The sequence below is a fragment of the Rutilus rutilus genome, assembly GCF_951802725.1.
Source record: "Rutilus rutilus genome assembly, chromosome: 25".
Classification (NCBI taxonomy): domain Eukaryota; kingdom Metazoa; phylum Chordata; class Actinopteri; order Cypriniformes; family Leuciscidae; genus Rutilus; species Rutilus rutilus.
Genome location: NC_140229.1, coordinates 22,638,865 through 22,653,682, shown reverse-complemented (window position 1 = coordinate 22,653,682; position 14,818 = coordinate 22,638,865). Strand labels below are relative to the sequence as shown.

General features: G+C 36.7%; 1 protein-coding gene across 3 annotated transcripts in view; it reads left to right on the top strand.

Moving 5' to 3' along the window:
- Window positions 1-2,962: 2,962 nt before the first annotated feature.
- Window positions 2,963-14,818, top strand: part of ptbp3 (polypyrimidine tract binding protein 3) — a 65,479-nt gene continuing 53,623 nt past the window's right edge. For 2 of the 3 annotated variants that reach the window (XM_084400554.1, XM_084400552.1), the window contains exon 1: window positions 2,963-3,181. In XM_084400554.1, coding sequence (XP_084256680.1) covers window positions 3,178-3,181 — 4 coding nt within the window. In that variant the 5' untranslated portion in view covers window positions 2,963-3,177. The remainder of the gene's footprint in view (window positions 3,182-14,818) is intronic. The other variant, XM_084400553.1, reaches the window with a different exon arrangement.

Below are 14,818 nucleotides of genomic sequence, written 5' to 3'. Positions count from 1 at the left end.
ACTGTTTTTAAAGGAACATCTGAAATATACGATAAAAGTTCTACTGCTAATAATAAGCCAAACAATAAAAAAAAGAGGGGGGAAAGAAAAATAAAGAATACAAAGAAGGATCAATCACATCAATAATGGAACAAATTATTTCTTGATGTACGTACACTATTATTCTTGGTTTGCATATGTAAATATGAACTTCAGCTAAGATTATAATAAAGTAGGTGTTTCTAATATGCATCAGAGTTTGGAGGGATATTTTCTATTATACCATGGTCTGTCTGAATACTCGATTCTGATTAAATCGTTTAATGCACAGGTAGTTCCAGTCAGTTTAATCACCTTTCTATGTTAATGCGCTAGCTGTTTTCGTTGAACACAGAAACATTCAGGAACACGGAAACTTTTCAATGCTTTTAGTTATAATAGCGTCGCAACCGAATCGCTACATTATATTTCTCAGCAGGGTTACATCGCTATTTTAAAGTAGGCCTAATTAAACTATACGCACTGCTTTATCTCTGTGTCTGATTCAAATCGGACAGAATGCTAGATCTAACCAGCCGTAACCGAAATATAACCGCCAATTACCCTTCCGGTCAAATAACACGATGCAAACATCAATAACAGCTTTAAGTTGTCAATGCTGGCAAATGACCATGGTATAAGCGCAGTAATCCATGGCTAGCTGTGCATTAAACGATTTTAATGCACTCCACGTCGTGCATTAAAATCGTTTAATGCACAGCTAGCCGTGGATTATCCCTTACTTATAATTTCGTTTCATTTATATCATGTTTGAAATCCTAATGTACATTTTTTAATTAGGCTACTCTTCAAATAAAAAGATAAAGTTAGTTAGTAGTAGTAGTAGTAGTAGTAGTAGTAGTAGTAGTTTATTGATCCCAGTTAAATGATAATATTGTATCATGTCATGACCTGAGGATATTGTTACACCCCAACTCAGTAATAACAATGATGCAATGGTTACTATTTATAAACAATACTAAGAATAATATAAATTATTTATTAATACTAATATAGTTTTTTTCCCCCTTCTATTTCTGCTGTCTCTGTGCAAAGTACACAGAGATCCAAGAGTTGCTGCAGAGCCAAACGAGCTCCAGCTCTCTGGACGTCATGGGTTGAGCTTGACCTGGTCCAGCTCCACCTCTGAGGATCTAATGGGTGGAGAGATAGAGTCATGGGTGGGGTTGGACCTTCTAGCTCCACCCTTCATGCCCAAATTACATCCAGAGCTCTTTCTCATTCTCTGTAATAACATTACCAGTTTATAGCACCCTCTATGTGTTGCAGAGCTGCGGTCGAGGTAAACATCATCCAAATATACATTGTTGCAATCATATGTGTACATAATAGGCATACTTAATTAAATGATTTACCTGGTTTTGCTTTTTTTTTCATTCCCCTGGATTGCCTCGACCCCTGTGTCATGTTTGTCATCTACCGTGATTAATGATGGTTCCCTTTAAAAACACTTGTAGTTGACTAGTTGGCCACAATTGGCTAGTGTTACCATGCAAATCTGTAATTGTTTCAAGAACAAAGTTTCAATTGTTTTAATTTTAATTGTTTTAAACTGTTTCAATTACAATCGTAACGTAAACACCTTCACCGTGATATCCACCGTCTCTCAGTCAAGTAAACAGTATAGATATATAAACATATCTATGATATAAATCAGGGGGTTTTGTTTTATATATATATATATAATATTATTGATTAACATAAATTGATTTAAATATATATATATATATATTTAAATCAATTTATGTTAATCAATAATCAAATTGAGTTAAGTCAGTCTGTTTCTCTTCACTTTTCCACGGACCCCCTAAGCACTCCCTTGCGGCCCCCGGGGGCCCCAGACCCCAGTTAAAAAAAACCTGGAGTAAACTACTGTATTACAATTTCAGCTGATTTAGATTCTGTGTGCTCTGGAATAGTGAAAACAGCAGGCTATGAATGTGCGATTACACAGTGCTTTTTGTGACACACACGATTCATGTGTGCACAAGACTGCAGTTCAGCCGGTCCAACTAGTGTAACAAGTTCCTACACGCTTCAGGTACTGAGGGATAACATCTTTACTGCTGTCTTGATGTGATGTGTGTATAACAAATAGTCATCATTATTAAAAAACTAAATGCTTAATTGGGTGACATTAATTAGTTAATAATTCAATGCACCAGAATGGTTTGTATGGTTGATAAGGAGTTCATTTTAGGAACACACTCACAGCTGGAATATAATATAATAAAATATTATAATATATAGCTATGTCTGTGTGTGTGTGTGTGTGTGTGTGTGTGTGTGTACTGTATGTATATATACACACACAGACACGTACACAGACATAATATAATATATACACACATATTATGTAAACTTTTGTTAGATGTGATTAACCATGGTTAATCGATTTGACAGCACTAAAAAAAATTAAATAAGCAAAATAAAACAAAGAAAATGATAATATTTATTTATAAATAATTCAATAGATATCATTTTACAGACGTTATTTTATTCTGTTTTTAAAGACTAGTCTAACCATAAGATAAATAATTAAGTTATATTTAATGTTTATATTTAATTTTATACATGTTACAGTACACTGGTGGGTAGAAAAAGGGATAACGACATGTAGGCTAAATATATATGTAAATATGTTTCAGATAATATTTTACTGTATGAAAAAAGTCTTTAAACATGATTATATATGAAATCCCTGCTTTAATAAATATATTCCAGGAACAAGATTATAGAGTTCCTAGTGCTCATACACCATCAAATTATCCAAAAGCACGCGCTGCACTTGAAAACAGTGAACGCGCGGAACTTGTTGTCGCGCGCAATAACGAACTCTATATTGGTGCTTTCAACAAAACGTCCAACAACAACAATTATATTATTACGCGATTCTTCAAAGGTGTGTCTGCTGAAAGGGGGAGGCCATTTTGTACAGAGAAGCGTCTGTACATGCATGCATGTGTGTGTGTGTGTGTGTTCACTTCAGGAGCAGGAAGTGTGTGCGTGCCTTTGTGCTTGAGAGAGTGAATTTGTGTTGGGGAGTCGAACTGTAGTAACAGCAGTAACACCCGTTTCTTCATTTTCCTGTGCTTGCATTGTTATTTCACCTCGCCACTGTTTTGCTCTGTGCAATGGATGGGTATGTGAATTTACAGTGTCTTATTTTCCTATTACGCGCTTGTTGAGTTGCTCATGTATTGAAGTGTTTTCATTATTGTATGTAATGATAATAATGGCACGTCAGAAATGGCATGGGAGGAAAAGTGGGGGAGGGAGCAAACGTGTAAACTGCTGGAGATTTAACCTGAGAGTGCTTGTTTATTTTTAAATGCAAATGCAGTGGAAATATTAAATATCAGTTTTTTACTTTCGCTTTGGTTTGTATTAAAATCATGATGCGCTTGTCGCGTAGGCTATGGGTTAACAATAATCGGTTGATGTTGTTGTTGAGATGCAAAATATGGGCGTATGGCACTGTGAATATACCATATAATCAAAGTTAGATTCAAGGAAGTGCGCTTGTTTAGAATTAAATGCCGTTTTGCTTGTAGCTTTTGTTATACAATCATTCCCCGTTTGCTTTCAACCCTTGCTATTCAATATACACGACATGAATTCGAGGTGAATAGATTCGTGAAGTGGTAAGAATTAAGGAAATAAGAGCTCCTCGTGTGTTGCTGCCATTTTAAAGCCATTAAGGGGCGTTTCTGAAGCGAATCTGTCTGAAAACAGTGTTTCCTGGCGCTATTAGCGCTCCTGTTTTCATCCACCGACGCTCTCGAGTGGGTTTTATGTGAGAATTGTAAAAGAATAACGCGATGTTTATCTTTATATCGCGATATTATGTTTAACGACTTTTGCACAGACGGCGAGTCGACAAACAGCTGCCATTGTACGCAGTCGCGCGCCGCGTTTACAGTATAGAGAGCTCGAGCGCTATTTATGGTTTAATTTGCCCGTTGTAAATGGTGTTGTATAGTGTGCTTAACTGTCATTGTTTACACTCGTGTGCGTGAGCAAAATTGTGGTCGAGGGACTCCGTGGTGTTCAGGTTATATTTTACTCACTTATTGTTGCTTGTCCTCTCTAGTGACTCATTTCTCCGAATCGGTTCTTTTGAACAGTCCGTTTTAAAGTCCCCATGAAACCAAAATTGAAGTTTTTTGGCTTTTAGTATAAATGTAAGTCGTACTGTTATCTATAAGCTAGTGTGCTCCAAACCAACGTCAAAATTCGCATTTAGAAGATAAGCATTCAAAATGTAGTCTCTCATTTCTGCCAATATGGATAATAGATTTTGATGACATCACTCTGCACTTCAGCTTCTCATCAGATTTGCTGTCCAATCAAATGCTCTCTAGAATCTGAAGCTCCGCCCCTACATTATAAAAAGGTGTTGAAGCTGCTGCTGAAATCGGTCACTTGTTCACACAATTACTATTTTACACATGGTGAATGGTGCGCTGTGAACACCATCCTCTGAATCTGTTGTGTGTTTATGGGATTGAATAAGTGCACTCAATAATGTTTACTATGGTTTCAAACACCAGTACGAATGGCTGTCCTTTCAAATAGTCCACTATATAAGGGTGTAGCGGGTGATTTCGTACTACATTTGTCATGTTGCAATTTGACCAACAGCGTCAACTGCTTCGCTTCACTGCCATTCACAACTCCTCTACCGTGGCCTCATGGGATAGTTAAGTGTTCATTGGATGCACACTTCAGAATCTCACCAGAAGTAGTGGGTCATCCGGGTACTTTTCCCCTACTGTTTTATGAATGCTATGAATTCAGACATACTGCTCGACTCACTGTTTTTCACTTGCAATATAGTTTGGAAGTAGGCATATTTGTGCGCAGGGATTCAGTCCAGTTTAATGAACCAGTTCAACTGATTAATCTAAAGTACAGACTCAAAATGAAGGATTTGTTCAGGCATTGCTTGTAAAATAGGATTTAATCTAGTGCTGGGCAATGATTAATCGCGATTAATCACATCCAAAATAAAAGTTTGTGTTTACATAATATATGTGTGTGTAGTGTGTATAATTATTTTGTATACACACATGCATGTATATATTTAAGAACATTTTTATTTATATATAAAATATTTATATATAATATACATTTTGTATACATTTATTTATTTTTATATATTATATATTAAGCCTACAGTATGCAAATATTTCTTAAATATATATACATGCTATGCGTGTATTTATATATGCAAAAGAATTATACACAGTACACACACATACCTATTATGTAAACACAAACTTTTATTTTGGATGCGATTAATCGCGATTAATCATCGCCCAGCACTAATTTAATCAAAAGAGATATTCCACACCTTGAACTGCGCAAGTTGGTTATGGTTTTGTTTGGTTAATGCTGAAGTGCCTCAATGTCTATAGGCTCATGAAAACATGTCACGTTGTCCACAAAGAACATTGGCAGTTCCCATCATAGAATGTTGCACCTTTTTAGTGTGTTTGACATCATTCACACATTGGTTGTGATCCTAGCAGTAAATGTAGTACAGTATACTATATATAAAGGACAGTTGCAGCTCTGATGAAGTGAAAGCATTAGATAGGCTAATTGTGCATTTTCACACTCCCAGGGGATTTCATCAAACAACTCCCACATCTCCCCAGTGTGGGGATTACAGTCTGAAAGACTGAACACCCATTTTTTACTTAGCCTCTCTGTCTCTCATTGGCTTTTAATAAATGTGGAAGCTTGAGGTGTCCACCTGGGTGGAGGCGGAACTGAGGGGTTCAGTTTGTGTCACTTTAATTATAACAAAGGCATCGGGTAACGCTGAGTCCTGATATCAGACAACTGATGCAATGGAACAGAGCTAGACAAACATCATTTGTTTGAGGGCTTGTCTTTTAAAAAAAAATGTCATATAGCCTCATGTTGTTTCTAAACTTAATATGAAGAAGTGCTCTGTAAATGTTTGACATGCAGTTAGTTGGGTTTATACGGCTCTAAACTTATCTAGTCATGAACCTTTTCACATTTAATACAGAAGTAGGAGGGGAAAAAGGAAGGTAGTTGCTAAAATTCTGCTTTCGACACTGTTTGCAGTGGAAAGTTCGGAAAGTTCATTTTAAAAGTAATGCATTACAATATTGCGTTACTCCCTAGAAAAGTATCTAATTGCATTTTTTTAACAACAAAAAGTCCTATTTTTGGCTAATGTAAAGGCCCTTTCTCACCAAAAGTGAAATGAATAAGCCTCAGGCTGAAGGAAATGCAAATTCACGTCTGTAGAGTAGAGAGGGTGCAGCGCTAACACACCATAATGTTTTTATCATTTTGTCATTTTTGCTTGATCATCAAAGGTCAGCAGCAAAGAAATTAGTTAATAAAGTGAGATTAAATGCACAAAGTATATTTGTGTAATTTAACATTTAATTATTGCAGGTTTGTGTAATATTCAGAGTTTGCATTTCACTGTTTTTATTCATTTTGAGGAGTACTGAATCTATTTTTGTTCAAGTGAGATGAGTAAATGCTCACATTTAGTCTGGAGCTACAATAATCATCATGTTCACACACTGCGCACACACACAACACCTCTGCGCTTACAATTTCTCTCGACATGGGCACAGGAGAGCTGTCAGTCAATGCATGGCAAAACAAAGTACCTTGCAGTAACTTGCATTTACATTACATCAAAGTTACTTTTAAAAGTAATTAGTTATTGAAAAAAAGTAATCCAAGTCTCGCATTAGGCCTGCTTATGCGCTTCCCACAGAAATAAAAGCAGAGCTTCAGTGGAGACCTGTGTTTGTGTATCATGGCCAACCGTTTTCACACGTCTCATTTGGAGCATTGTTTTTCTTCTCCCTTAGTTTGGTTCGTTATAGTTATATGTGAAAACAGAAAAAAAAAAGAAAGAAAAAAAAAAAACGTTGCGAGATCGCCTGAACGAGCTTGAAAACTGTGGTTTGCTTGTGGTGAGAAAGAAACCGGACCAACGAACCAAGCTTTATCACAGTGTATGATAGGTAAATATATACGTTGCATAAAAAGCTGCAATGTTTGTTTTGCTAATGTGTCTGAAAGCTATCCTGGAGCAAAGACGAAGCGCTGCCTGTTCATTTTAAAATGGCGCCTAATTGCTCTTCTCCAAAATGGGTACAATAAATGCGTACAAAGCCTTGATTCCTGCTGAGACTATTAAAGTAATATAACGGCAGCTACAAAGATAGCCACAATGAGAACGCGGAGCTGTTGTCCATCCATCCTGACAGATAACCGCTATGAGCTATGATCAATGAGAGAAGAGTAAACTCGCACGTGACTTCTATTAACAAATTTTGGTCCTTTTAAGAAATATTGCCTTGTGAAAGTGAACCAAACCAAGAAGACAACATTGTAATAATTTGAATTCCTGTTTCAGAACAAAACAAATGATCTGCAGGTCTGAATACGCCCTAAGGCTTCATAATAAATTGTATAATTCGGATATAAATTAGCAGATTTCGGTCTGACCTGCATCCACATTCCAAAAAAGCAAGTGTGACCTTAAGCTCTAACTTAATAATCGACCTTGTTGAAGTAATGTCCGTAGTGTACTTGAGAAATGTTATCCTGTGGGCTGTGTAAACTGGCCCGACCGGTCGTCAGCAGGACCAATGCCCTTAGTTCAAAACGGTGCTTGTTGTGCTCAAAACAAACCAATATTTGTGGGTTTTGAGCATGGAAACATGATTTGGCATTTATATAATATTTAATCTTATATTAAACCTCAATCTCACAGGATGTGCAGGTCATATTCACCTAAAATCAATAAATAAATACAATTTATATTATTTTTATTTAGGACCATTGAGATTTTTTTGCGTTGTCACATTGTCATGACAAAAAACATTTAATTCTCAAAATCAAAAATCATATTGTATGGATTTTTTTTAATGAGATTTTAAAGGAAATTTTAAATTCAAATTAAATTCAGTACAACAAATACTGTAATGTATGGAATCTATGGGTACTTTACAATTATAATAATATATATATATTTTTTTTTATATACATTACAGTGATTTTTGGTTCAAGATTTTTGCTTTACAGTCATTTTCTTAATGTTAAATTAAATTGATTTTAATTGATTAATTTTAGTATTAAATATACATGTATTTGCAGTTTTGTGAGATTCATCCAAATAATGCACTATTTTTTTCACTGTTGCACAAAAAACATTCCAGCCTTCTGTGCCACATGAATTAGAAATGATCGCTCCTGCAGTTCATTATAATGCATTGTAACCCAATCACAATAGCTTCAAAATGGAAACCATGTGATGGGCACTTTGCTGCCTCATGTGGGTGATTTCATTTAGGACATTTCACTTTTAGACTAATGTTGTCTTCAGGAGGAAATGTTTCATCCTGTCAGTATCCTCCTGATAAGCCCGAGCGACGATAATTAGGCAAAGTGTGGGGAGCAGGAATAACTCGCAGCATGATAGCCGAGACGTCCCACAAACCCGTGTGAGATGTTGGGGAAGTTCCCCTGCTAGATCGTGGTGAGTTACATCATGAGAACACCATTATGCCCTTACTTCCTGCAGAGTGAGGGTCGGAAAACAACCTTCCTACAGTACTTTCTATTGCATGAGGGCTTTCACATTCATCTCAAGGTCTTGTCTTATAGAAACCTTTGATACTTTCAGGTGACCCTCTTTTTTTATTTTTATTCTAAGAGACCTAGGTGACAGACCTCCTGTTTTGGAAATAACAATAAATATAAAATATAGCTGCAAGCAGTGATACACGCATTAAATGCTTATGTAGATGATTCAGTCATACAACTGCGATGCATTATTTTCTAATATAATATAGGAATTTTAAGTGTGTTTTTATGACAATAAGACAAACTCAAACTTGCGAAAAGGGTTTTCTTGTGGAAATGGATACAGATATTACCAACTGACTTCACACTTGGCATGTTTGGTTGGATTAAATCTGAACACAGCATTGTTTTGGATGTTCGGTCAGTTTTGTTGTGAAATATATTTACGTGATAAAAGCCGACCAATCCGGTTGTGAACATATCTCTATGCCTTTAGGTTCAATATTTTTAGTTAAAATGCCAATGTGAACGCTAAGCAGACCAGAACTAAATGTTTTTTGGTCTGGACCAAACCAACCAGTCGAACCGAACTACAATTGTGAACACACCCTTACGATTTTTATTGTAACCATTATTAGCAAAAACGTGTTGTAGCGCCACCTCTAGACGTCCTCAAAATCTACTAAATTTCTTAATGTCTTCTCAGATTTGACATTATTTGCTGATGGAAGCTAATATAAGCTGTGTTTAACCATGATATTTTAAGAAAATGTTAGCATTTGCACATTCCCTTTCGATTGATCATACGACTACGAAGTTAAAAGCGTTTTACAGTTGTAGTTCCACTGATGGGCAGAATTTGACCTAACTTGGCTGGCATGCATCCTCAGGCTGTCCGGTTGTCTATGTATGTTAAATTTCATTAAGTTTGGACTTTGCATTCGGCAGAATTTTTTTGCAACACCAGACTAATTAATTCGCTCGTATCTTCGTAAAGCACCGACATATCAATATTCTTTTGATCACTTTTTGCCCGTATCTGCAAAACCTTTACCTTGTTAAGGTGCCACCTAGTGTCAGGTAGATGTGTGTGTTTGCGGCTGAGTAGTGGGCGGGATTTCTTACCATCCCACCAAATAGGGTATCTCTACAACCTTCGATCTTCGGTTCTTGAACCCCTATTGAATTGCAAAACGCTCTCAGATCCACTTTACTAAACGAGGTTAAGTCAATGGGGTCCAATGTAGTTTTGAAGTCGCTGGCACAATGCTAGGGTGATTGCCAGGGCGTTTTTACGTAGTTGCCAAAGCGTTCTGTATGATTACTTGGATTTTTCTTACTAATCCAAGTCAAAAGTCCTCCATCTCTGTGATATTCTGGCATCCCTCATTCAATGCAAGTCGAATTTCTTCTTATGCCTATTGTCTGGCAAGCAAAAATCACACCTCTCCTCAACAAGCTGGATGATTTGAGGTATCACACTTCAGCATGTGGGACGAGTTAAATAGGGAAGTTTACTACAATGACACATGAGGGCAGGCCATTCAAAACGGCATCTACACCTGCGAGTCATATAGCATGGCAGGAAATTAGTGCTTATCGGGTATCAGCTTCTACTTGTCCATGTAATCAAACTGTTTTGGACATGGAAGCCACGCACTGATCCTCGATCAGTGCTTTTATTGCAAACCGATTTATTAAATGTAACGAATCTGCTGTTATATGTATTTGTCAGAATAGAAGGTTAAAGAGGTGGAACGTACGGCTAGATCCAAGACGAGGATGGAGAATGGTCTTTTCTCCACACAAGTCTTATTTTATTAAGGCCTAGAGCAAGAAAGAGAAAAACATTGTCATGTGATGGCTGGCCTCACAGGGCTCAGAGACCTTATGAAGATTTATCTGAAAGCAGCTGGTCTATTTTTATTGTCGGCATGTGAAAATGGCGATGTGATAGCACTTTAAGTGTGATGTAAAATGCACATCCTAAAAGCTGACCTGTGTTTTTAAATAGTCTTTTAGGTGGTACTTGAAAAACCTTGTTTCACACCGCACACCAAAGCAGCGCATGTGTATTCACTACCTGTATTAAGTGGTTACAGTTTTCACACCGCCTGAGTTAGAAGAGTGGTAAAAACAAACCATTATAAGCATAATCTCCTCACAACACCCTAGCATGAGGGCACATTTTGAAAAGATCTAGTTTAGTCTTTAAAGTAAAAAACATGACAATTTTTTTTTTTTTTTGTGGTTTATATCTAAAGCCATTCTTACTTGAATATGACTCTTCTGTGATGAGAAATAAAGTTTCTAAGGGGGGGGGGGGGGGGGCATAAAGTTTAAAAGGTCAGGGTGATACAACTGTCCTGATATATTAATTAGGGAGGATCTGATCAGGATTTTTGCAGACGAGACCAACTACCTATTTCTTATCATCATGATCGGCCGTTACTGATCATTCAAGCTTTAAGTGATATGTACGCTGTCTGTTGGCTGTCACTTTAAACCCTTTACACCCTGAAGGCATTTTTCATGATTTCACATGATTTGGAATGGCATACCGAAAAGTTGCTGCCTTAAATTGCAACACTAAAAAACACTGCTGAGAAAACTCCAGAAAAAGTGATGCAATTTATTGATTGTTCGATTGAATCGCGACAACCTGGTCTAAATAAAGATGTGCGGTTTACCATGGTTTACTAATGTTTCACGAAGTTACAAAGCAGAATGTGACTCCTGATCGAATTTCGATTATCAGCCGGTCAATCGGAGCATCTCTAATAATAATGGATGAAAAAAGCCTCAGTGAAAGAAAGAAATTCTTGAAAAAAACAATGTTTAGTAGTTTGGTATAATCCTTTGTTATTAAAAAAAAATCGTATTTGAAATAAAACTGCTTCACTGCTTTATTAATATTTGAAAACTTTCAAATCAAAGTCATGTGGTGCAACCAACATGCAGAAACATGAAGGGCAAAAACATAAAACCGTGACTTATTAGAGAATAAACCCCCCTCCCCCCAATAGATCTCATCAAATAATCAGAAAATTTGGCCTTTTCGTGACAAAGCAATGTTAGTAAAATGTCATGTGGTGTGACGTGATATTTATGAATAATTAATTATATTGGTACAAAATACCTTTAACTTAAGAAATATTTTCTTAAATATATTTCAAAATCTTTAAAAAAAAAGATGATTACGGTGTGTATACCCACGTGTATTCAAGATGAAAGGAAAATATATATTTTACTTGATGGTTACACCAATGACTTTTTTTAGTCATTAAATGTAAACTTTTTTTTGAAAATGGTATAAAACTTGCATTGAGACATAACCAACCTTTACACAATTTGACAGTAATAATTAGTTTAGGCTTTATGAAATCTCTTGTAAATGCTGAATGCTGTTATTTCTAACTGCCTCCCAGAGTCTATAGTATTTTCACAGATATGTAAATTAAAATAGAAGAGATGTTCAGAACCTACAACCAGTTCATATTGAAATGCTGTGCCGTTCTACCTCAGCTGTGCAGAATTTCAAATATACCCACGGTTTCTAGATTTCAGTAAGAAGGCGACATGTTTCGCCCACTCACATGTCTGCCATATGGACACCAGCCTCATTTCCACACACACTACACCACTTCTTTCCTTTATAAAACACTGTTTAATCTGAGAGAGAGTGCATGACGTTGATTAGGTGTTATCATTATCATGGATAATGGTTAATACTGGTGCTGCTGATCTGGCCAGTTTGAACGGTGTCTCAGGAGACTGTGTACTGTACTTCCTCGTTTTCATATAGTGCACTTCCTGCTGTACACTTAACACGATCTGAAGAGCGACTGCGCCAAGTGAGTCATTCTCTGCACTTTCTGAACATTTGTATTGTCATGTTATTCGCTGGTCTCAAACATCACGTCATTGTCAACATGACATCAAAATAGTTTGTTCTGTTTATGCATGATACATTGGTTATTCCACTTCATGCCAAAGAAGCAATTTAACCTTAATATTATTTCATTACTTTTTAATAAGTCCAAAACAACAATCATGTTGTTCAAAACTTTGTCATATGGAGGCCACTTTTAACCATCCAATCAAGCTGCACTAAATTAGATTTTTTTTCCCCCTCCTTTAATATCATGTTTTGCTCGGAAGTACGTCACACTGGGGAAGTAAATTGGTTGCGAACATTGCACTCACACATTACAATGACTGATGGAGAAAAAAATGATGTGGAGACAAGCAACAATGGTTTTTGACAGAGAGTTCCTTATTTTGTTACCATGGACAATAGCAGCATGCAGAACCAGCTCCTGTGCTTCAGTATGTTGGCAAATCAGTAAACCGGTGCTTCTGAATATGTTTAACATACTGCAAATGGTTTAATAAAGCATTATTCAAAAAGTGACTCAAATATTCAATGTTTTTTGGTCTATTCTGCACAGTTCTTTGGTCAATATGTACAGTGATTCTTTAAAAAGACTTAGCATAAATCTACCTTAAAGATCATTTTGATAGTTTTAAGAATGTCAAATCCAGACAATGTGGATGTAAACTACACCCTGAAATATTAAAAGCAGCAGTCTAGATATTTAAAGTGTAAAAATTCTGTCAAAACATAGTTGACGATGGCAGTGACATAGTTGACAGTTTCACCATTTTGAACTATTTGTGGGAAGAAAATGACATGGTTTTGGGATAAACCACTTTTTAGTTTTCATGGGGGTGTTTGGTTAGTAACATAGTTGACATAATTTTTGCTTATTTGAGAGAAAATGTATTTAAACCGAATTAATTTTTCTAAGGTATTTAGATCATCTATATTAAATTGATATATACAATCTTGACTGGAACAGAGTCATGGATTACTTTCATGGTATTTTTATGGTGCTGTTTTATCCTTTTCAGGGGCTTGACAGCTTCTGATCACTAAATGCTTTGCTTATAGAAAAGAGCAGCGTGAACTTTCCTCAAAGCATCTTCATTTGTGTTGCACAGGGTTTGGAGTGACATAAGTGTAAGTAAATGTGAACTCTCCCTTTAACATTCACTTTGAGCGAGTTCCCATTTTGTCATTGGCGGTGGACAGTCACATCGGGCTCGTCCCACAGCCTCCGCTCAGTTGAGGTGTTCAGCCATATGAGTCTTTGTAATGGAACGATTCGCTTTCCATCCATCCAGAGGCTTGTTGTTGTTGTTATTGACGTCAGGCTTCCTGCCATTCATCATCTTCCTCTTATACGTAGGCCTACACCCTCACAGAGCCCCCCTCCCGCTGGCCGGTGCGCCATCCCAATGATAGTCCTGCCATTCAAGTGCATTCGCCTTTTTGTTTAGGAAAACTAAACGACAATCATGTGACTATACGTATTCAGCATTTGCAGTTTAATGTGAAAGGTGAAACGCTTACATTATCTAAACAGCTGATGTATGTAGACGGGTTAGCAGGGCTGTTTAATATATTATGAGCTGAATAAATAGCGTTGAAAACTGTCGGCTCTGTTTTCATTCAGTGTTAATGTCAAAACACTTATGAAAGTACTGCATTTTCACCTAGTCTCGAGGTTTAAGGCATTAACACCTTTCTATAGTCCAAATTACACAGCTTTCCCATTGAAGTGCATTTATTTAACAGTGCGTTCACAAGCACTGAGAGAGAATAGCTTCTATTTCCGTCTGTGCTGAGTTGTGAGATGAATGGCGTTTTCCCGCTGGTGGTGAAAAACCTAACCATTGCCTGCCTGTGTCATTTTGGCTATAGGCATCATGTATGAAACGCGAGCGGAACAAATTTTTGCATAAATCATTTGTAAAACCATGCTTAAGTAAATTTTAATGTAACAACAAATTATTTAAGAGTGCATTTGGGTCAAATATAGACAAACCCAACCATTGGGTTTAAAAATTAAAATAAACTTTTTAAACCAATGTTTGGGTTTGTCCATATAGGCCTATGACCCAAACATGGGTTGAAACATCCCAGAGTGTATGTGTAGAATGATAGTTTGGTAGCATGGTATTCCGTATATAGTAAAAGTCATTTCTTCTAACTGAGGGATGCTTGGGAATGCATCATGAGAATGTGGCAAACACAGCCCAGAGTAAATTACAGGGACTAGATTTAGAGGGGTCGGCCACGCCAAACACACCCCCGTCTCCCCCAGTGCAAATCCCTACG